We start from the raw sequence: 20,528 nt of genomic DNA on the forward strand, positions 1-20,528 counted from the left end.
CATGTGCTAGAACTTGAAAGTTTCTCTACTTTGTTGCAATTGAATCAGTAAGACTGTTTATTTTACCTTTGAAACTTAAACTTTAAATAAGATTATTCCTTATGTTGCCACAGCCCAGTTGAAGGTTTACTCTGGAATTCTATTCTTGGATTGCCCTTTTTATCTGTAGCACCAGCATCACCAAGCAGACACTGTCAGTTTATTTACACACATAAGCTACTCCTGACCAAATTGTTTTGTGTACAGGACTTCAACCATACATGGTGTTCATCGAAATATTTAAATTGGTGTTAACTTTATCTTCAGAGATATTCTGCTTGCAGGCTAGGCTTAGCAAGCAAATGTTGCATTAGTGTGCTGTAGTCAGAAAGAGGGGAAATTATGGGCATTGCTCAGCTTCTGGATGCTCTTGGAGTTTGCCCTTAGCCTCATCTGTATGTGATGTAATACATTTAGCAAGGATAAACTACACTGTAATCCTCCCCTCAGATTCTGAATGGCCAAAACCATTTAACTTTCAATGAAACATCTTTGGATATTAATAGATCATGTTTTCATACTTATGCATTTTAAGTCTTTTCCAGAAAGTCCCTTTGGTTGTTACCAACTTGGGCATGGCAGAACAGCAAGGTTACAGAACAGTGTCCGGTTCCTGTGTATCCTCTGGTTTTGTGAGAGCTGTGAGACAACACAGGTACAATGTGTGTTGTATTTACTGACAGCTATAGCTTCCCACTACCCTAACTACACTTATCTTTCTATGAAACCATACAAGTGCTTTTGCAAATGTTACAGCCATACTTTGTTTCACTTGTTGACCTGTTTTCGACAATTACTTACCATTCCAGCATACCAGGCAATTCAGTCTTATATTTTGCCAGGAGCTGTCTGTCTCAACACAGGCATCTGGCATTGAAGCTCAAAATGCTTCTTTACTCACTAAACTACTACTAAGTAAGCACTGGGATCTCTAGCTTGCAATTATGCCGTTCTACTCCTGGTTGCAGGTCAGAATTCTTCCATGAAGATGGGTCCCTACAAGAGGTTCATAAGATAAATGAGATGTATGCCACCTTGCAGGAGGAACTGAAGGTAAGTCAGGCAGGCCTGCCTACCTTCATCAGTTCTACAAAACCAAGGCAGCCAAAGGCTACAACATTTTGCACTGCACGAGAAAACAAAGCCATGTCCAAAACATAAGACAAACTGAAAGGTCAGCAAGTTCTATTTACTGTGCTCCACACTACATTCTCAAAGCTCAGGATTTAAGTTCCAATTTGATTAAAGTACAATGTTTAATCTTCAAGTCCATGAATAAATTCTCACAAGAGGATTATTTTGAAGGAGTACTATCTGTAGTTTGTTAGATCTCCTTTGCCTAGATGGGATCAAATAAAACATCTTGCACCTTGTTCAACACAAGGTTTAAGTTATCTGACAAATCCACCTTCCAAATCATTACTTAAGCTTTTTACTACTGTGTCCAACTTAACCATGAGTACCTTCAAGGATTTTGCAACAATTTTAAAGTCAGCTACTGTGAATACTTTTAGTCTGATCAACATGGTCTTTGTCTTGCAGAAAATATGCATTACAGTAGAAGTCAGTGAACGATCTGTAGAGAAACTCTTAGCAGAGGTGAGGCAATTAAAAGAAGAAATAAAGAGGAAAAAGCAACAAAATTGTTCGGGTAAGTTAACCAAATGTGATGCAAGCCTTGCCCTTCCAAAATTGACTCAAGTGGCAGAAGCAGAAAACACTTCTGAACCTGAGGTAGCCAAAACAGCAGTGGTGCAAGAGGTTCTGCAACTCTGATTTTGTTTTTTTTTTTTTTTTCCCTCAGGAGAAGAAAAAAACCACCCAGCAGAGCCAAAGGAGAATATTCTCCTTTGCCAGGCACTACAAACATTTTTCCCCAATTCCAGACTTCAGACATGCATTGTTTCCTTCAAAGGCCAACAACTATCCAAGAACTGCTGTAACACAGACCATCATATTAACGTCATGGACAAACTGACTCTCATGGTAGAGGAAAGAGACTTCACTGAAGCTGAAGCAAGGCATCTAAACAAGCGTAAGGTCAGGGGGACCACATCAGTTTCAAAGTCATCCAAGAAGTCCAGATCATTGCAGCTTCACCAAGAGCCACTTCAAGACCAAGAGGACAGTGACCAGGAAAGGAAGCTTACACTGAGTAGCACTGAAACAGATGAGGATGTGTTTGAAAAAAACAGAGATGCAAAGGAATACCCACACTCTCCTACTTTCTAATCTGTCAGATGACTTCACACCAAAAGCTACTGCTGGTATATTCCAGTGATATATCAATCTCTGGCACTGCACGGATGTATGTAACAGGGCATTTTTGCAGGTTGTTTTTTTTCTCCCTAGTGCACAAATCCTGTTCAGCATAAAGGTAAATCCAAGATGACATTCCCTCACTTTGCCTTTCAGAGTTCCACCTGTCTTCTCTCTCTCAAGGTTCAAAGCCTATGCCATAGGATGCTATCAGTCAGATAAGCATGCCACATACTGCCTCACAGCGATACAACTTCAAGCTGCTGGTGAAGGAACAGTGCTACCCCTCCTGATCCAGGGAGCATCAAATGAACACATTACAGAATTAGCTGTCTACATGAATTGCCACAGTTTGAATACATTAATTATCCTCAGGAAACCAGTGCTTGTTTACTTCTCCACACCTTACAACCCAGCAAGGGGACAACCAGCCACCTGAGCTTTAGGAAGACCAGTGAGCAGAGGAAGGGGTCCATATAGCTGCCAGTTTCTATTATCGCTTTAATCTTCCTTCAGAAGATAACTTTCAGAGACTTCATGAAGAAAAATAAAAGAATAACTGACATCCACTCCTCAGTCAACCACACATTATGCTAACAAACCACATTTCCAGCAAACAAGTATATAAACATGAAAAACAGCTTTATTGTTTATTTTTGTACAGTATATCACTCTGGATACTTGATGTTACATAGCTTGGGGTCTGTGAGAAATTGTGGATTCTTAAACATAACTGGCATAAATCCTGTTAAAAAAACAGATGGAGGTGTTCTTAGTAGAAAAGTAGCCTTGAGTTAGAAAACTCAAAAGCAAAATCATACTTACCAAATACATGAGCTCTTTTAATGGCTTTTGTAATTTCCTTCTGCTTCTTGTTGCACAAGCCTAAAGAGATGAATTATTTTCAACACTAAGCAAGTCATTAGAGTGTGAAAGGTATGTTACTGACAATTCCCTCTAGCCTGGATTAAGTCTTTCTAGAAAAATGCATGTGTACTTTTACTGTTAAATACAAAATGCATACAGTTAAGGAATATTTTAATTCCTTGATGCAGGCAATTAAGTCAGGGGAATACTATTACAAAATGTATAGAGTTGGGACTGGTTACTTTCAGAAAGACTGCAGATGCACAGTTACTTAGACTCACAAAAATATTATGATTAACCCGTATAAGATTTAATTTAATGCTTCACATACCTGTTATATGTCTGCCATAAATGGAGCCAGTATATGGAGAAACAAACTGGGAAAGAAGCTACTTAAAATTAAGATAAATCAAAGTCAGTTTAAGAACTTTTTTTTTTGGAGGTTTATGTTACTACTTGTACTCTATTTTTCATTTTTTAATCTGTTTTTTCAAAACTCAGTTCTACCTGAAGAAAAAAGTACAGCTTGGAGCTAGACAGTATTTTCTATGCTTTTCTATGCTTCCATGCTTTGTGGCAGCTGAATTGTAACCAAGGACTGTATTTGTTAAACACCAAAGTTGTCACACGTAGTTAGTAGATTAAGCATCTTAGCATAACTACATTATTTGGCCCTTGACTTACACACATTCTTACTCATAAGTTTTAAACCCCTACACATATGAATGGATTTTTAATTGTTTTTTTTTTTAATAATTTTGGATTTACTACACACACATTTAAAAACAGTAAAGCAGTTCCCTTCATCCAAGAACAGCAATTTTAAAACTCACCTGCACATTCTTATAGTCCACATTTACTCCACATAAGACACATCTCTTTGGAGGGTCTTTGTAGGGGTTCTCCATTTGTATGGGCTGAAATCAGAGAATGATTAACACCTGTAAGCTTCACAAGAAAATACAGAACATTTGTTACTTTTAATCCTTTGATCAATATTTGTCTTGAAACCAGAAGAGATATTTAGTGTGCCACTGAAGTTTTTCAATAACTTTATTAACTCACTTCTTGGTACCTTGCAACTTTAAAGACTTATCACAAGTAAACAGCCTTTTATATTTCAGTAACAATGACACTAGCAACTCTATTAAATCATTCAGTAAGATAGCGCTTACACCTTCTACTTGAAGTCAAAATCGGCAGAAGCTGGTAAAAATGTAGTTCTGTCTGACAAGTCACAAGAATCTTTTTAAAAAAATAATTTCAAAGCAAATGGCCTGAGGAAGCTTCCGTGTGCTAACACACATTTTAAAGAGAGAGATTCAGAAATACCTCCTAAGGAGCCTCCTTGGGAGGTATTTCTGAATAGCTTGCTCAAGCACCAGAATACACCAAATTCTTACACGATATGAAAGGTGATTTTTTGCTTTTCAGAGTCACAGAACAGGGCTGGAAGGGACCTGTGGAGATCATCCAGTCCAACCCCCTGCCAAGGCAGGGTCACCTGGAGCAGGTGACAAAGGAACACGTCCAGGTGGGGTTGGAATGTCTCCAAAGAGGGTGAGTCCATGACCTCTGCAGGCAACTTGTTCCAGAGCTCTGCCACCCTCAGTGTAAAGAAGTTTTTCCTTATGCTGAGGTGAAACTTCTTATGCTTTTAGTTTATGGCCACTGGTCCTTGTCCTGTCGCTGGCTCCACGTCTGAGCTACTGAGACATCAGGTTTAACAGGCTCTAGTTAAGATATTGGAGCACAGATCCGTGGGGCCTTAACTTCCAGTGCCTGATGACCTCCCCCCTCCGCGCTGCGCTCCCCACAATGGATTGAGGGTCTGATGAGCCCGAGCTACACAGCGACCAGAGCAAAGCGTCTCCAGCCACCGCTGGTGTCTTGCGGAGGGGGAGCAGCGGGACAGCAGGGCGGGACAGCTCGGGGAAGCCTCACCTGATCCGAGCGCTCAGGCTGCCCCTCAGGCCGTCCTTCATGCTGCAGGCGCCGCGGCCGCACCCACAGCTTCGCTGCAAGGCAGAGCGCGACAAGGTTAGCGACGGTACAGCACGGTGCGGTGCGGCAGTCCGCACACACGAACACCTCGCAGCCACTCGAGACAGAGGGGGAGCGAGAGGGACGCACCGAGAACCAGGCGCGGCCAGCCCCTCCGCACCGCCACGGCCCGCGCCGCCATGACACCAGCGCCGTCACTTCCGCCCGCGCGTCACTGCCGCCGGCCGCCCGCGGGCCAATCGCAGTGCGGTCCTCCCGATTCGGGACAGACGATTGGCAGCAGCCCGGTCACGTGCTTCCCCCGGCGGGTTGTTGCCAGAAGTGCCCGCTCCCGCCATGGCGGCCGCGCCTCCCCGGGGCGGCCCCGCGGTCTCTGCCCGGGTCCCGCCGCCGCCGCCGTGACGGTCCCACGCAGCCCCCGCGCAGCCCCGGCCATGGCAGAGCCCAAGCTCGCCGTGTGCAGGAAGAACCGCTCCAGCTCGGAGCGCAAGCGGAGACGCGCCCTAGTGCAGCCCGTCGCCGCCAGCTCGCCGATGGCTCGCAAGAGACCGAGTTCTGATGGCGAGGGGCCCCCGGCGGAGGCCCCGGTAGGGGATGGCGGGATCCTGGGGCTGGTGGCGAGGCGGGGGAGCTCCGCCTGGGGAGATGGCGTGTGTCGGGAAGGGCCGTGCTCTGTATGCTGCCGTTTGGCTTTAACTTTAAAAAACCCATCTCTGTCGTCTCTGCGCACGTATCCTCCTACTTGTAGGTTCTCTGTTTCTCTTAGTTAAGGCATTCCTTCAGAACCTAAGCTGGGTTTTCCTCGCAGACGACACCACACAAAATGCTTTTGTGTTAAGTTGGGGCAGACTTAGGTGACTTGGCTCTGATGTTTGCGCTCTGCTAGTTGTTCTGCCTTCTGTGGTGTTGCCTCAGGGTGTCAATAACTCCTGTTTTGGTTTTGCAGTTCAGTAACGACAGCGAGGAGGATATGTTTGGTGACTATGACAGCTTTTATGGAAACGATTCATTGATAGCTCAAGTGGCTGATATTGAACACAAATACCTGCAGGATAAAAATATAGATGTGAAAGCAGCTGGAGAGATTGTACTTGGGAACCTTCAGTCAGGAGTTCACCAGAAAGAGCAAGATAACTTCTCTGCTTCACAAAATGTGGTTGTCCTTAAAAGTGATAAAGAGGGTGCCTGCCAAATGTGTGACAGTGACCCAGCTGATGGCAATCAAGAATTAGCAGAGTCTGTTTTAGATGACTTGCCATCGTCGCAACTTCTGTGTTTTGAAAAAATGGATGAACTTCCTTCTGCTTCTAGAACATCTCCAATCTCAGAAGGGAGGAATGAATGTGTGAATTCTTTCTCAGACAAAATCAGAGACCCATTGTCTTATGCTGGTGCTGAACACAGGGACAGACCTACTGACTCTTCCTCACGCTCCAAGTGTGTTCTATTTAAATCTGAGAGTCTCAAAGATCACCTGAAAAGTGCTATGACTGGAAATGCCAGAGCCCAGACTCTGCAGGTCTCCAAGACTAAGCAGCTCAAAGAAGCTGTTTTATCTGAAGAGATTTTTGTGGCTAGGAAAGCTATTGAATCTTCTTCTCTTGATATAGGCCCTTTTTATGGATTACCTAGCAAGGTTAAAGAGTTATTCAGACAACTTCGAGGGATTGAAACACTTTATGGTAGTGTAATCAATGATCTGTTGGAAAAAAAAAAAGAACTGCTAGTGGAGTATTGTCTGTTTCACCCATTATACTGTAAAAATATTTAAGGTAATGCTTAATGTAAACCACATTGGAAAGTAGTTGTCCTGTTTTAGGAAGTGGCTGTTTTGGTGTTTTAGATGGATGGATGGTATCTATTCATCTGGATTACAGAATACTTTGGAAGTTGCCATCACTGAAAGCTTTAAGTGCTTTTTTGAGGAAAAGCTCTCAAAGGCTGACTTCAAGAGTGTTCTGAATGAAGCACAGGCATTTTCGTATCAACTAACATGCCCCTGGGGTTGCTGATAGTTCCATTTTCATTTTGCAGAGTGGCAGCATGATTGCTTAATGTTAGAGTCCCTACAGCAAAGGAAGAACTTGATATACTCATTGCCAACCAGTGGTGGAAAAACTCTTGTAGCTGAAATAATAATTCTCCAAGAATTACTCTGCAGGCAGAAGGATGTTCTGATGATCCTGCCATATGTTGCCATTGTCCAAGAAAAGGTCTGGATCCAGTATTTCTGGTACTGCTTCCTATGATATAAATAATATGTGTAGACACTTTGATTTTGTAGCTGGAATAGATATTCTTAGCTAATATGTTTCACTAATTCAAGCAGCTGATTGTGGTGTGGGTTGGTTTTTCTGTTGAGGCAGCTCTGAAATCTACAGTGAGCATGCATTTGTTCTCTAATTGATTTTTCTTTTATAGGTTAGGGGTTTATCGAGTTTTGGGATAGAATTGGGTTTCCTGGTTGAAGAATATGCAGGAAGTAAAGGAAGATTTCCACCAATCAAAAGGAGAATAAAAAAATCTCTTTATATTGCTACTATAGAAAAAGGACATGCTCTGGTGAACTCCTTAATTGAAACAGAAAGAATCAATGACCTCGGCCTGGTTGTGGTAGATGAGGTAGGCCACAAGATATACTCTGATTTATCAGATGCAAGTTCTTTTAGGGTTCTAATAAGCAATTATTTAGGAAGGAGCAGTTCTTTGCCTGCTTGGTTTTGCTTAGAGTATTCATCACGAAAATTACTTTTATTTTATGTGTTTTGAATTGGCACATAATTCTATAATTTTGAAAGTTTTTTTTTTTTTTTCTTTTTAATGAAGCATTTATTGCCATTTCAGAGTAATAGATTTATATTGAGAGATCTACTGTGGCAGTGGTTGATGGTGAATTCCTGCATAACTACTTGTCATTTAGAAGTCTCTAACGGGTTGCAAAAAAAGCATAAATAATTTTAATTGTATGGAATGTACTTTTTGAAGCCTGCGCCTTAAGTCGTAGATGTGAAGCCATGCAACTTTGTGTCTAGTATTAATGACCTGTGAAACGCTGACTAAAAAAGAAAAATACCAAGTAACCTTTGGCTGTGAGAATTGCCTGTTGCAGTGGTGGGGCTGAGTTGTGCTACCAACACAGTGTGGGGTTGAGTAATGTCTGATGGGGATTTTAATTCCTGGAATTCTTCAGGCTGACTGACCATGCTTTAGCACTGTAGCTTCTAAACAAAGGGCAGCTGAAGCACTAACTTCTGTTTTTTTTCTAGAAGCTGGCTGCTAGAAATTATTTTACTTTAAGTCTTGTTTAAACCAAGGTTTTTTTTAAATTGCCTCAGGCTGGTGAATACAAAGATCTCCACGCTGACTGTTTACTGTCAGGAGTTAACTGTTTGTGTCAGTTGCGGTCTAGTTAAATGAATGGAAGGAAAATCTTGTTGTCTACATTTGCCCATGAGCCTGTTTTTCTGTGATTCTTAAGTGCTTTTTAAGCGAGGTAATACATCTGAACTTAACAATCCAAATTTACACAAGGGATATCTTTAGGAAGTCCAACAAAAACAGTTCTGTAGTATTTCTTTAGGTCTATATATTTTGGAGGCTTTTTTTAGAAATACTCTCAACTCATTAGCATTCTTGCCTTTTCTTTTTCTATTCTTGCCTTTTCTTTTTCTTTTCTTGCCTTTTCTTTTTCTTTTCTTGCCTTTTCTTTTTCTTTTCTTGCCTTTTCTTTTTCTTTTCTTGCATTTTGCTTTTCTGTCCACAGCTGCATATGCTCGGGGCAGGAAGTCGTGGAGCAGTACTGGAAATTACTCTGGCGAAAATTCTTTACACCAGTAGTAAGTCATGGCTACAGTTCATATCATTGACATTTTGTAGTTGTGGCCTCTCTAAGAGAAGTCACACTCTCACTTTCTGGATTTGTGCTGTTTTGGCTGCTTTTGAAAAACATGGCATGACTCCGTGTATTAACAGCATTTACTCATTGAAGTGTTAATTGACCCTCTAATGATGTTAGGGTATTTTTGAAACTCTTTTGATATTTCTCTGTGAAATCCTGAGTATTGTTAAATGTCTTCCATTTCTTTGTAGGAGCCCTTTAGGCATCCAATTAAATGCTTCTTTTTTACATTTAAGTCTCAGTTAGTATTTTGAGACTCAGTATTATTTCTTAGTTAGTTAGTATTTCTTTAGTAGGGGCCTCTCCCTTCAAACCTGCTACTTTGGCATTTCGAAAAGAGTGATGGTGAAGAAGGAGTCTCATGACTTAAATACTGAACAGAAGTGTTAAAAATTGGTAATGTGACAATCAGTTCATCTCAACTTCTGTTTTACAGAAAAGACACAGATCGTCGGCATGAGTGCAACATTAAATAATGTTGGAGACCTGCAGAAGTTCCTGCAAGCAGAGTACTACACTAATAATTTTAGACCGGTCTGTATACAAGATACCAGGAACTACTGAAGAAGATATTTGCCTTTAAATCATAGTAAATCTGTTTAGAATTGTATCACAGCTTTTGTGCCTAATTGCACAGTATAATATAAGGCCTGCTATTGCTCTATAATTGCTAACAATGCAGTAAATAGCACCATGCACTTCTAAATACACAAATGCAATAACCTTTATACTGCTGTGCTAAGGCATTTGTTTCATTTTAACTTAAGCAATTCCTAAATTACAGCTACTGTGATAAATCACTATATTCCATTAGGTGTAACTAGAATCTGTACTGCTGGTTCTTGTATGCTGTGAGGACAGCATGGTTTTAGTTCATGGGATATAATTTTGGCATTCTTCATTATGATTCCATGCTTTATCAAGGCAAATGATTAAAACAATTAAGTTCACTTAAAAATTCTACAGCGTGTGCTTTTGTGCAAGTATGTATATGATATGTGATGCTTAGAGAAAAGCTGTAGCTGTACATCATCAGTAGCTTTAGAGAAAACTGAGTAATTTAAAGTTTCTCTTTGTGGTTTCTATCTTTCTAGGTAGAATTAAAGGAATACATAAAGATACGAGACACCATTTATGCAGTTGACAGCAAAACACAAAATGGCTTTGCTTTTTCACGTCTCCTTAATTTCAAGGTAAAAACAAAGTGCTTATAGTTTCTTAGAACTGTTGTGAAATGCATTATTTTACACTGATTCGCTTACAGACCTTTTACTAGAGAAATTACTTTAACATGATAATTCATTTGTAGTACCCATGAGAAGGAAGTGGTAGGCTTTGGGAATGAAAAAAACAGCCTTAAAATACTGAATGCTTAACTTAATTTGCACTTCTTTTTGACTCCTCAAGGTAGAGGTTTCTTCAGTATTTTGACATGTGAAAAGTAATGTGTTTGAGTATTCCAGATACTCAATATTTTATGTTTGGGGGTAGATTTTCTCAACAGTTGATCACTCTCAGACAAAACTGAAAGATACCTTTTGGGGATTTTGCCAGCTTACTACTGCCTTGTAGGGATTCATTTCAACCTTTACAAAGGAAAGTGTGTCTAATGGTAGACTGACAGTATCTCAAGTGTTGCTAAAAGAAAATGAAGTATTAAGGGAAAAAGCAAAGAATTTGATTTGTATATCCATATATCCCTCAAGTTAGATGTCTTTCAAGTGAGGATTGGGAGAAAAGCTTATACTACAACTTCTTGGAATTATGTCACATTAAATCCAATGGGAGTATTCAAGCAATGCTTAAGAACAAGTGTTGAATATTCAGGTTATGACTTAATTCCTAGGTTTAAATATTTGTCAATCTGTGCTTATTACAGTATTCTAGTAATCTAGAGAAAGCAGATCCTGACCACATCATTGCACTGGTTACTGAAGTTATTCCTAAATATTCCTGCCTAATCTTTTGTCCCACTAAAAAGAATAGTGAAAATGTGGCTTCAATGGTGTCCAAGTACCTCAAAAAGTAAGTTTCTATCTTTTTCTTTTAATTATATGTGAAATAATTGCTTACAACTTAGGGTTTATTGTAATCTAGTTTGCAAGTGTTTTTCCCTGGTGATTAAAGTAAATGCTTTGAACATGGAGTCATATAAAGTTGCTAACTGCATAAGTGATAGCAAATTGCAAAAGGCTTAATAAATAAAAGGTTTCTTTAAAGTTCTTACTTTTATACCAAAACAATTGAAAAAGATGATTGTCAGAGGAAAAACACTAAAGAAAAGAAGGAGAAACATACTAAATTAATCTTTGTGTCCCTTTGGCACTGGTTTCTGGAAGCTTAGAAAACAAATGTTTTTCTCTATACCCTGGTATTTGGTTATGTACTTTGGTAGTCAGTTGACTATCTCTGTTCCCATACCCACTTGGGATAACTGATTTGTAAAATCTAAAGCAGCCAGTATTTTACCTCCTCTATTCCTGTGTTTCCTAACAAGAAAGGTTCTATTGCAACTAAATCAGCCTCCTGCATATTGCTGTTTCAAAGTTAAGGAAATATCTATTTCTCCAACTTAAATGTTAGAGAAATGAATGATGAACAGAAGTAGACAGTAAAGCTTGTCTCTTGGTTTTTATTTTCTTTTTATTTAACGATTGGTCAAAGTCTAAAGAAATGCTTTTCCTTCTCTAAGAGAATTTAGAGCTCACAAGGAGAAAGAAAAACAAGATCTCATCAAGAACCTAAAGAGCATTGGAAATGGAACTGTCTGTCCTGTTTTGAAGCAAACAATCCCTTTCGGTATTGCCTATCACCATAGTGGCCTTACAAATGATGAAAGAAAAAGCATAGAGGAAGCTTATTCTGCAGGTGTCCTGTGTCTGCTTGCTTGCACAGCCACTCTAGCTGCTGGAGTGAACCTACCAGCTAGAAGGTTAGGAGCCAAAGCATTTAATTTTTGCATTGATTTTTGCTTTGTAAAAAAAAAAATTCTTTAATAAGTTGGAAATTTCAGTGGTATTTAAATTGTATTTGTGCTTTTTCCAGCAAATTGGAAATATAATGGATGTTGTGTTCAATTTGGGACACAAGACTGCAGTATTCATGTAGGAAATGTGAATCAGTAGGAAGTACCTCAGAGTATATCATTGAAGAGCACTTATGTAAATGAATTAAGGAAGTTTTAATAAATTGAAAAATGTTTTAATGTTTTTAGTAGTGTTATTCAAAAGAACAGTGGTTTCTTTAGATACACTCCTAAGAATAGTGTTTAAATGGTAAAATAAACCTTTTCTAAGGAGTTGCAGTTGGAATATGTTTTAAAACAAAAATGTGCTATCTTTTCATATGCAAGTTCTGATGATAGGGCTGCTGTACTCTGTGTGACCAAAGATTGTTTGCCAAGAATCTACTTCTGTGTGCACATTTAATACACCTTAAATAGTTTAATGCTTTACAATTGATTTACATATCTATCCAAAGAGGTGCATTCGATTTTTATTAGTTACGAGGTAAGGGGCACATATAAAGAATGAATTTGAATTTGTAACATTTTATTGCTGCTTTAGTAATTTGAATATAAAGCATAACTTATTCAAGACATCTTTGCAGGGTGATTCTCAGAGCTCCTTATGTTGGCAATGACTTCCTGAAGAAGAGCCAATATAAGCAAATGACAGGCAGAGCTGGTCGAGCTGGTATTGACAGTGCTGGAGAAAGTATTCTCATAGTGCAAGAAAAAGACAAACACTTGGTAATTTTTACAAAGCTGTTGGTAACTTAAATTGCTGGCTTAAGATGGAATAAACAGGAGGAGCTAAGCTGCCTAGCTTAATTTTAAAGTTGTAAATATTTGATTTATGTAATAATACCTTTAAACTGCCTTTATGTGGCTTGTTTTCAGATGGGAACTGTAAACTTCTGAAGTTTACCCTTATTTTCTTTATAAGATGAATCATGCATATCAGTTTGATTTTTTGAAAGTATAAAATTAATGCATGAATATTCCTCTGTACTAATATATTCCTTGCCCCTTTTAGGTTCAGGATTTAGTTCACAGTCCTTTGGAGAATTGCTACAGCAATCTTCTGCTGGAGTTGACCAAGGGAATGCAGAGCCTGTTGTTATCTTTGGTTGGACTGAAGGTATCAGTGAACTCTTCTCTGTGAGTGACTTAAGTGCTTGGAAATGCCAAGAAAATGTCACCTGTTGATTCTGTAGAAAAAGACAAACTGCTTAAACACTCAGGCTTGCAAGTTCAGAAAAGCTTTAATCAAATTTTTGTCCTTATCTGATTAGATCTTCTCATTTAACCCAATAAGTAGTCATACAACAGAACAATCACCTTATGTGCAAAAGCAAAATTATATCTATCTTATTATACAATAGAATACTAATATTGCTATTTCTGATACTTGATTCAAAATACAAATAGAAACAGTGGAAACAAGTTAACATGATGCAGTAGCTAGAATAATAGAACAGATGGAGAGCAGAATCTATCATTCTATTTGTTGGGATGTATTTCTGTAGAAACACAAGCTCTTTCTTTATTCAGTAATTTTTTCCTATGTCTTATTAAACGTGTGAAATTATAACTTTAAATATGCTAATCATTTCCCAAACTGGTGCAGATAGCAGTTACCCATGAAGAAGTGGACAATTTTATGTGCTGTACATTGCTGGGTGTTCAGCAGCAGCTGCTGTCTAAAGAGAAGAGCTTCTCAGAGATAATTAAAGATGGGCTGGAAAATCTAATAGAAAAAGGACTCCTAAAAGGAGGAATATCTGAGAAGGACCACAATTCCAAATCTACACTGACAATCACACCCTTGGGTAAAGCTACATATAAGGGTAAGGCTTTTTTTATTCTTATTATTAAACTGCAATGAAAAATAAGTTGTCGAGAAAGAGTTTTACTACACGGTGTAAACTGAAAATGGGAGTGAAGTAGCACGTGACTGAATGTGATGTGAATGAAGTGTGATATTATTGATCCCACTGGGAACCAAACCAGAACTGTACCCTTTAAAAAATCACTTAAATATTTGATTTAGTGGTTGTAATCAAAGTGTCTCAGGACCTTGTTTTACAATTAATTGTTATGAACAGATTATTGTAAACAGAAGGATTTCTTGGAAAGCTTAAGAGGGAAAGGAAGCATATGACATGTAGACCAATTGTAATAAAAAAAAATATATCTGGAGGTTCTGTTTTCCTGTTGTATCATAAAGATTTTGGGGTATGGAATGTAGTTGAAATAGGATGGGTCTGAAGGGTTCCTTCAATCTACAAAATTATTGTAGGATTTCAGTAAAGCCAAGACATTTCACAAGCACTCCAAAACCACACAGAATGAACATACATGGAAATAGGTGATTGCCTTTCCTCAGCTTTGCTTCACTACTCATGTTAGGTTAGAACAGTAATTCAGGTCACAGATATTTCTCTCCAATTCAGATGGCATAACAGGCTTTTGTGGAAGGTAAGGACAATACTGATTCTATGTTAAAATGTACTTAATTTAACTCTGTGTGCCTGTTTATAATTGTGCATATTCTTACCCTGTGTGCCTATTCTAGGCTCAATAGACTTGGCATACTGCAATATTCTGTATAGAGAATTGAAAAAGGGTTTGGAGGGGCTGGTTCTCGAGAGCAATCTTCATCTCCTATATCTGTCAACTCCCTATGATATGACTTCTACCTGTAGCCCAGATTGGATGATATACTTGAGACAGGTGAGAAATTGCTAGCAAACATGCATTGGGATATTCAGTAATCCTCTGTATTAAATTTGCAGTGGGACATGAAGTGGGATAACAATCTGATGGCAAATATGCTATTTTTTTTTTATTTTTAGTTGGAGAGCACTAAAATCTGTTTAATTATATTAAAATGAGGCATTCAGAGATGGACAGTTACAGATAATTCAGACAAGTAGGCAAAGAAGCTTCAGAGCTGCCTGTGACTGGTGACTGTAGTACTACTCTACTGATTCTATAGAGATATTGAATAACATTGTTGCACTGTGAAAAATATACTTGTGTTTTCTATAATATTGAAAGAACTAAATATCTGGAAATTCCTTATAAAATTTTGTTTTAGTTCAACCAGCTAAGTGCAGCAGAGCAAAAAGTAGCAGATATTGTGGGAGTACCTGAAAGCTTTATTACAAAAATGGCTTCTGGTCAAGCCATCAGAAAGGTAGGTTGGCAATTTCTCATACCTAAGATAACAGTTGAGTGATTTCATTTGATTATTTGCAGATTATTTTTCTGCTAGTGTTGTTTATTGCTGTTCTGATTATTAAAGTTCTTTTAATCTCATTGATTGGTTTTCTTAATGTTTCTAATGTCTTTGTGTGTAATATAGAAATGTTTTCAAGTTGTGAAGGGAGTAGAGATGAAAAGATTTGCCTTGTAGTAGTACTAACAGAACATCTGCAGTGTGATACTGGCTCTGAATTCTAGCTTGTCTTATTCCTAGAATGTGGACAATGCTGTGGTGAACAGGTTCTACCTGACATTTGTGCTTTATACACTACTGAAAGAGACCAATATATGGAGTGTTTCAGAGAAATTTAACTTGTCTCGGGGATATGTGCAGAATCTCCTCAATTCTGCTGCCTCCTTTGCATCCTGCCTTCTACATTTCTGTGAGGTACTGTGTTAAAGGAATGTAATAATTTTTTTGTGGCTTGGTTTTGCAAAATCTGGAGTTTTGTAATCTTACTTCAGAACTGAATACAGGTGTGGTATTTCATCTTTTCTGTGCAAAAATGTTTCTTCACCTTTCCCGTTCTATGCTATTTTTTCTGTTGAGCAAAGCCGTGTTCATACAATCACATTTCTGATAGAAAAAGCAAGCTTTATGCACTGAGAATGTGAAAATATACAAATTGTACAGGGCATTGATCACTGCCAGTACTGTTGGCGAAGTAACTGAAATAATGATTGCTTATCCTTCAGAATTGCCCCAGCTTTGGGATGTTCAGCTGAAGAATTCTGAATACACCTCTGCAGCTCTCTGAAAGGATGACTTAGAGAAATATTAGTGCTTCCTCCATCTAAAAGAGAAATAGATACTTATTGCCTTAGTAGAGTTTTGTCAGTCATATTTCCCAAATACAGAACTTTGGAGCTGATTTTTAGCTATCTTTGTCTCTGCAGGAATTGGAAGAATTCTGGGTTTATAAAGCCTTGCTGATGGAGCTTACCAAGCAGTTGACATACTGTGTTAAGACAGAACTCATCCCTCTGATGGAGGTAGCAGGGGTTCTAGAGGTCAGTAAACCTGGCTCAGCGAAACTTTTCCATGTTAACTTGTGTGCTAAATGTTACTGTGCCTTTCAACTGTATCTGGAAAACCAAATAATTTCTTACTGGGAATTCAGCATAATGCAGATATTCCACAACAGTCTGGAGGTTGGGGGAAAAGCGATCTGTTTAGGAAATGGGAGCTTGGAGCCAATGGTTTTCTTCTGGCTTCTGCCACAGCAACTATGATAATACTGTATTTGGACAATAATTTAGCTGTATACTCAGTTGGAAGTTGGAGTTCTGCATTTTGGCCACAATAACCCCCTGCAACGTTATAGGCTGGGGACAGTGTGGCTGGACAGTGCCCAGAAAGGGACCTGGGGGGTACTGGTTGACAGCCATCTGAACATGAGCCAGCAATGTACTGAAGGCCAATGGCATCCTGGCTTGTATCAGGAATAGTTTGGCCAGCAGGAGCAGGGAGGTCATCCTTCCCCTGCACTCAGCACTGGTGAGGCCACACCTTGAGTGCTGTGTCCAGTTCTGGGGCCCTCAGCTTGGGAAGGACGATTGAGATGCTTGAGCATGTCCAGAGGAGGCAGCAAGGCTGGGGAGGGGCTTGGAACACAAACCCTGTGAGGAACAACTGAGGGAGCTGGGGTTGTTTAGCCTGGAGAAAAGGAGACTCAAAAGTGACCTTATTGCTCTCTACAACTTCCTGAAGGGTGGTTGTAGTCAGGTGGGGGTTGGTCTCTTTCACCAGGCAACAATTGACAGAACCAGAGGACACAGTCTCGAGCTGCATCAAAGGAAATATAGATTGAATATTAGGAAGAAGTTTTTTACAGAAAGGGTGATAAAGTTCTGGAATGGCCTGCCTGGGGAGATGGTAGAGTCACCATCCCTGGATGTGTTTAAAGAAAGACTGGATGTGGCACTTGGTGCCATGGTTTAGTTGAGGTGTTAGGGCATGGGTTGGACTCGATGATCTTTAAGGTCTCTTCCAACTTAGTCATTCTGTGAATTCTGTGGAAAACAGAGTCCAGGTTTCTTTTCTGGTAAGGATTTTTCAGTTAATGGGAGTAAGGCGGAATAAGAATTTACATATTTACAAGATCCTTACAGAAATATGCAAAGTCATGTTGGGACTGCATGTATTTTAAATAAGAAACTTAGATAGTCTCTGAATCAAAGACCCCTGTTAAAATAAAAGCTCTTTTGGGACTTCAGTCCAAGGTTCTACTCTTTGCAAAATGATTTAACTTGCCTGTCCAGCATATTGTAGAATCAGTTTGTCAGAAAACCATTGAATTTTGTGGCAGTGAGCTTTTAATCTGAGAAGCTAAACAAGACAAACGCCTCCAAAAAATGTGGGATTGTCATTCCTGTCAGTGACAGTGAATGTAGAAAACATGGCAACAGGAGAAGACAGCAGCATTGGTATCATCTAGGCTCAGAGAAAATAAAGGCAAATGGATTCATAAGAGCTGGATAAGATCGCTAGGGTGGTAAATCTTAGTGCCAAAGCTGTGCTTTTGGGCTATAAAGATTCTCAGTGAGGATTCCTGTTAGAAAAAGAGAATTGGATTGATATGCAGAATGAAATCTTTGAGATTGGTGCAGAGATTGGCACCAGTAATTACCAGTAATTCTTATTTCCTGTTCTGATAATCTAACACAATTTTATACTTTCAGGCACGAGCAAAACAGCTTTACAATGCAGGGTACAAAACTTTAGCACACTTGGCTAATGCAAATCCAGAAACTTTGGTGAGGATGATTGAGCACTTGTCACGACGTCAAGCCAAACAAATAATTTCATCTGCAAAGGTGAGTTAGAAACAAAGCTATAAAAACCTGACTTAGAACTCCAGTATGTCAAAAGTGGATGTTTGAACGACATTAAAAGGGAAGGATTCAGTTTACTAGTAAAGGCATTAGAGGACATTTGTGATCCAAATGCTGGTCTGTACTAAGAACAATCTGTTGTGTACAGCCAAGTGGTGCTGCTTTTCAGAGGGGAAGCAAAGGGCAGAAATGCTTGACAGCTCATCTGATACTTGAAATGCTCAGTTCTGCCAATATCTCAGGACTTGCCTTACAGAAGTTCTAGTGGTAATTGTGACAAAAGAATAGGATTTGTAGGGTTGTAGAAATGGAAACCAACAAGGTACAGGGTTAACTTCACCTATTTAGGTTGCTTTTGTCATGCCCTTTTATTCTTTCCTGTCTTTCCATTTTGAATATGCAGGTTCTGTAACAAACACTGAGTTGTGTCTAAACAAAAAATGCAGGAAGTGCTTTATCAAGGGATGGTATTCTCTCTCTATCTCCATTCATGATCTGCTGTTGCAATGGTATTGGCTTCACATTTGATTCTACTAAGAGAGAAGTAAGGGAATGTCTAGAATCAAAGGGTGGGTGGTTGTTTTAAAAATAAGGCAGTCAATTAGAAAGTTTTGGTTTGCACATTCTCATGAAGTAAGCATACCAACTTTGGGGGTTGTGTACTTTAAAAGGTGATGTTCAGATAATGTTGTAGGCTTCTTGCTGCTTTTTTAGTTTGCTGCTGTGTGAGCCAAAAGAAAGGGATATATGCAGATTGCTTATCTACATCAAGGACAAATCTAGCAGTCTACCCCTACTCTCATGCTCAGATACTAAATTCATGGAGTTTTCTCTAACTGGGAAGTTAGAAGAGTGCTTGCGTGGGGTCCTGTTCTTCTCCATGCCAGCAACAAACAGTTCAGGGCAGTGGATTAAACAACTGCTGATGTCAGGAGTCCTGTATGTCTGGTGTAAAATGCTGTAGTAAGAAATTTCAAATAAAGGAAGAAGTTGTCAGCTTGGCAGGCACAACTTAAAAATGTTTATTCTAACATGGAAAATGAATGTCTAAGATTAAAAATGTTCCTTAACAGTTCCAGACAAAACTGTTCATATTCTGTAAATTTGGTGTATTATGTGATGGCAGAATCCAGAAAACCATCTGTGTGCTGTATGAATTTTTGTGTGACTGCTTTCTATATGGGTGTAAACTTAATCAGCAAAAAAATGCTGGCTCTTTGAGGCAAAGCTGCTGCAGTCCTGGGAGCAGCAGCAGCAGTCGTTTACAGACCCAAGTGCAAGTTTGGAAAGAAACATTGGTGTTTTAATCTAAGAGTTATAGCTAATGCTTGAGTTATAGCTAATGCTTGTATTTGTTTTCTAATTTTTGTTCCTTTGTTTCTTCTTGTTGTAGATGCTGCTGAGTGAAAAAGCTGAGGCTTTACAGGAAGAAGTCGAAGAACTCTTAAAAGTGCCAACGGATATCCCAGGGATCCACTGATTGTCATGAAAAGAAGTCATGAATCCAAAATTCAGATATTTTAAAGTTTTTAACTCTCCTGTTTAAAGCTGCTGTAATTTAATTTTTAATGTAATTTAATATTTAATGTCTTTTGTGTACCACAATTTTGAATGAGTTCTGAATTCAGAAGCTGACTTCATTTGAAGGTTTGGATTATGGACTTCTTGAGCAATAGGACAGAAACATCTTCATTCTTGGTTTTAGACATAGCCCTAGGAGTGCTTTGGGAATTGGACTGACTGCTTTGTGTGTATTTCTGCCGGGAGCTTATGTTCATAACTGACTTAAATAATATCTTTGGATATTCCCTTTAGGACACCTGCACTTGAGTGAGCTACCCAGAAATGCCTGCTTGCAGGAGTCTCTGTACTCTAAGTGTATGGAAGGAGCTGCAATTCATAACAAAGACGTTGTCCCAGAATTGTGCAAGAGATCATAAATGATGCCTAGTTTAAGCCTTTTTATAAAATGCAGATATCAAATTCATATTCAGCCTCTGGCAATTCCCTGAGATAATTCTTTCAGGATGCCTTTAAAGCAGTCTTCCAAACTGAAGGTTTCCTTTTTTAAAAAAGTTTTTTAATTTCTTGCTTAAATGTGAAGACTAAATAAAGATGAAGTCTTAAAGAACTGGCATTTGAGAAGCCCTGTTGAATTCTGAGAGTCCATGGGCATGTGTCAGTCACCCTAGTCAGGATTTTTAAAGGCATCTGAATACAATTTGCTCTAGCAAAAAGTTAGGCTTCATTAAAGTAGTTTTGAACCTACTTTAGAACTTACAGTAGCCTGACCCTTCCTGAGTTGTGACACAGTAAACTTCTAAGCTGGTGTGTAGTACTTGACAATGGCCTGCA

The 20,528-nt window shown here is 39.1% G+C and overlaps 3 protein-coding genes across 13 annotated transcripts in view; 2 read left to right on the forward strand and 1 right to left on the reverse strand.

Annotated features, from left to right (window-relative positions):
- The window catches only part of ABRAXAS1 (abraxas 1, BRCA1 A complex subunit), a 6,559-nt gene extending 3,615 nt beyond the window's left edge, over positions 1–2,944 (forward strand). For all 4 annotated transcript variants that reach the window (XM_053975932.1, XM_053975934.1, XM_053975933.1 and 1 more), the window contains 4 exons: positions 575–694; positions 1,008–1,092; positions 1,582–1,690; positions 1,844–2,944. In XM_053975932.1, the coding sequence (XP_053831907.1) occupies positions 575–694; positions 1,008–1,092; positions 1,582–1,690; positions 1,844–2,271 (742 nt within the window). In that variant the 3' untranslated portion in view covers positions 2,272–2,944. The remainder of the gene's footprint in view (positions 1–574; positions 695–1,007; positions 1,093–1,581; positions 1,691–1,843) is intronic.
- Positions 2,924–5,371, reverse strand: MRPS18C (mitochondrial ribosomal protein S18C). The gene is made up of 6 exons (XM_053975944.1): positions 5,299–5,371; positions 5,110–5,183; positions 3,999–4,082; positions 3,497–3,554; positions 3,124–3,183; positions 2,924–3,043 (listed from the first exon to the last, which is right to left on the reverse strand). Exons 1-6 carry the CDS (start codon positions 5,348–5,350, stop codon positions 2,967–2,969), a joined length of 405 nt encoding a protein of 134 aa, XP_053831919.1. The 5' UTR covers positions 5,351–5,371; the 3' UTR covers positions 2,924–2,966.
- HELQ (helicase, POLQ like) lies at positions 5,149–19,778 on the forward strand. Of its 8 annotated transcripts, none has more exons than XR_008436803.1 (19): positions 5,594–5,756; positions 6,116–6,851; positions 7,204–7,382; positions 7,591–7,791; positions 8,933–9,005; positions 9,504–9,601; positions 10,162–10,260; positions 10,947–11,092; positions 11,760–11,999; positions 12,677–12,818; positions 13,105–13,209; positions 13,699–13,918; positions 14,647–14,804; positions 15,172–15,270; positions 15,553–15,726; positions 16,236–16,349; positions 18,021–18,155; positions 18,577–18,682; positions 19,567–19,644. XR_008436803.1 is itself a non-coding variant. In XM_053975925.1 (18 exons), the coding sequence occupies exons 1-18, from the start codon at positions 5,149–5,151 to the stop codon at positions 19,651–19,653; spliced, it is 3,063 nt and encodes a 1,020-aa protein (XP_053831900.1). In that variant the 3' UTR covers positions 19,654–19,778. The 8 variants fall into 8 exon arrangements, 6 of the variants coding, with proteins under 6 accessions (XP_053831900.1, XP_053831904.1, XP_053831902.1 ...); XR_008436802.1 differs by having other exon boundaries at positions 18,577–18,717; positions 19,567–19,643; XM_053975925.1 differs by lacking the exons at positions 5,594–5,756; positions 18,577–18,682 and adding an exon at positions 5,149–5,205 and having other exon boundaries at positions 19,567–19,778.
- Positions 19,779–20,528: the final 750 nt, after the last annotated feature.

This window comes from Vidua macroura, chromosome 4 (assembly GCF_024509145.1).
Source record: "Vidua macroura isolate BioBank_ID:100142 chromosome 4, ASM2450914v1, whole genome shotgun sequence".
In the NCBI taxonomy this organism is placed as follows: domain Eukaryota; kingdom Metazoa; phylum Chordata; class Aves; order Passeriformes; family Viduidae; genus Vidua; species Vidua macroura.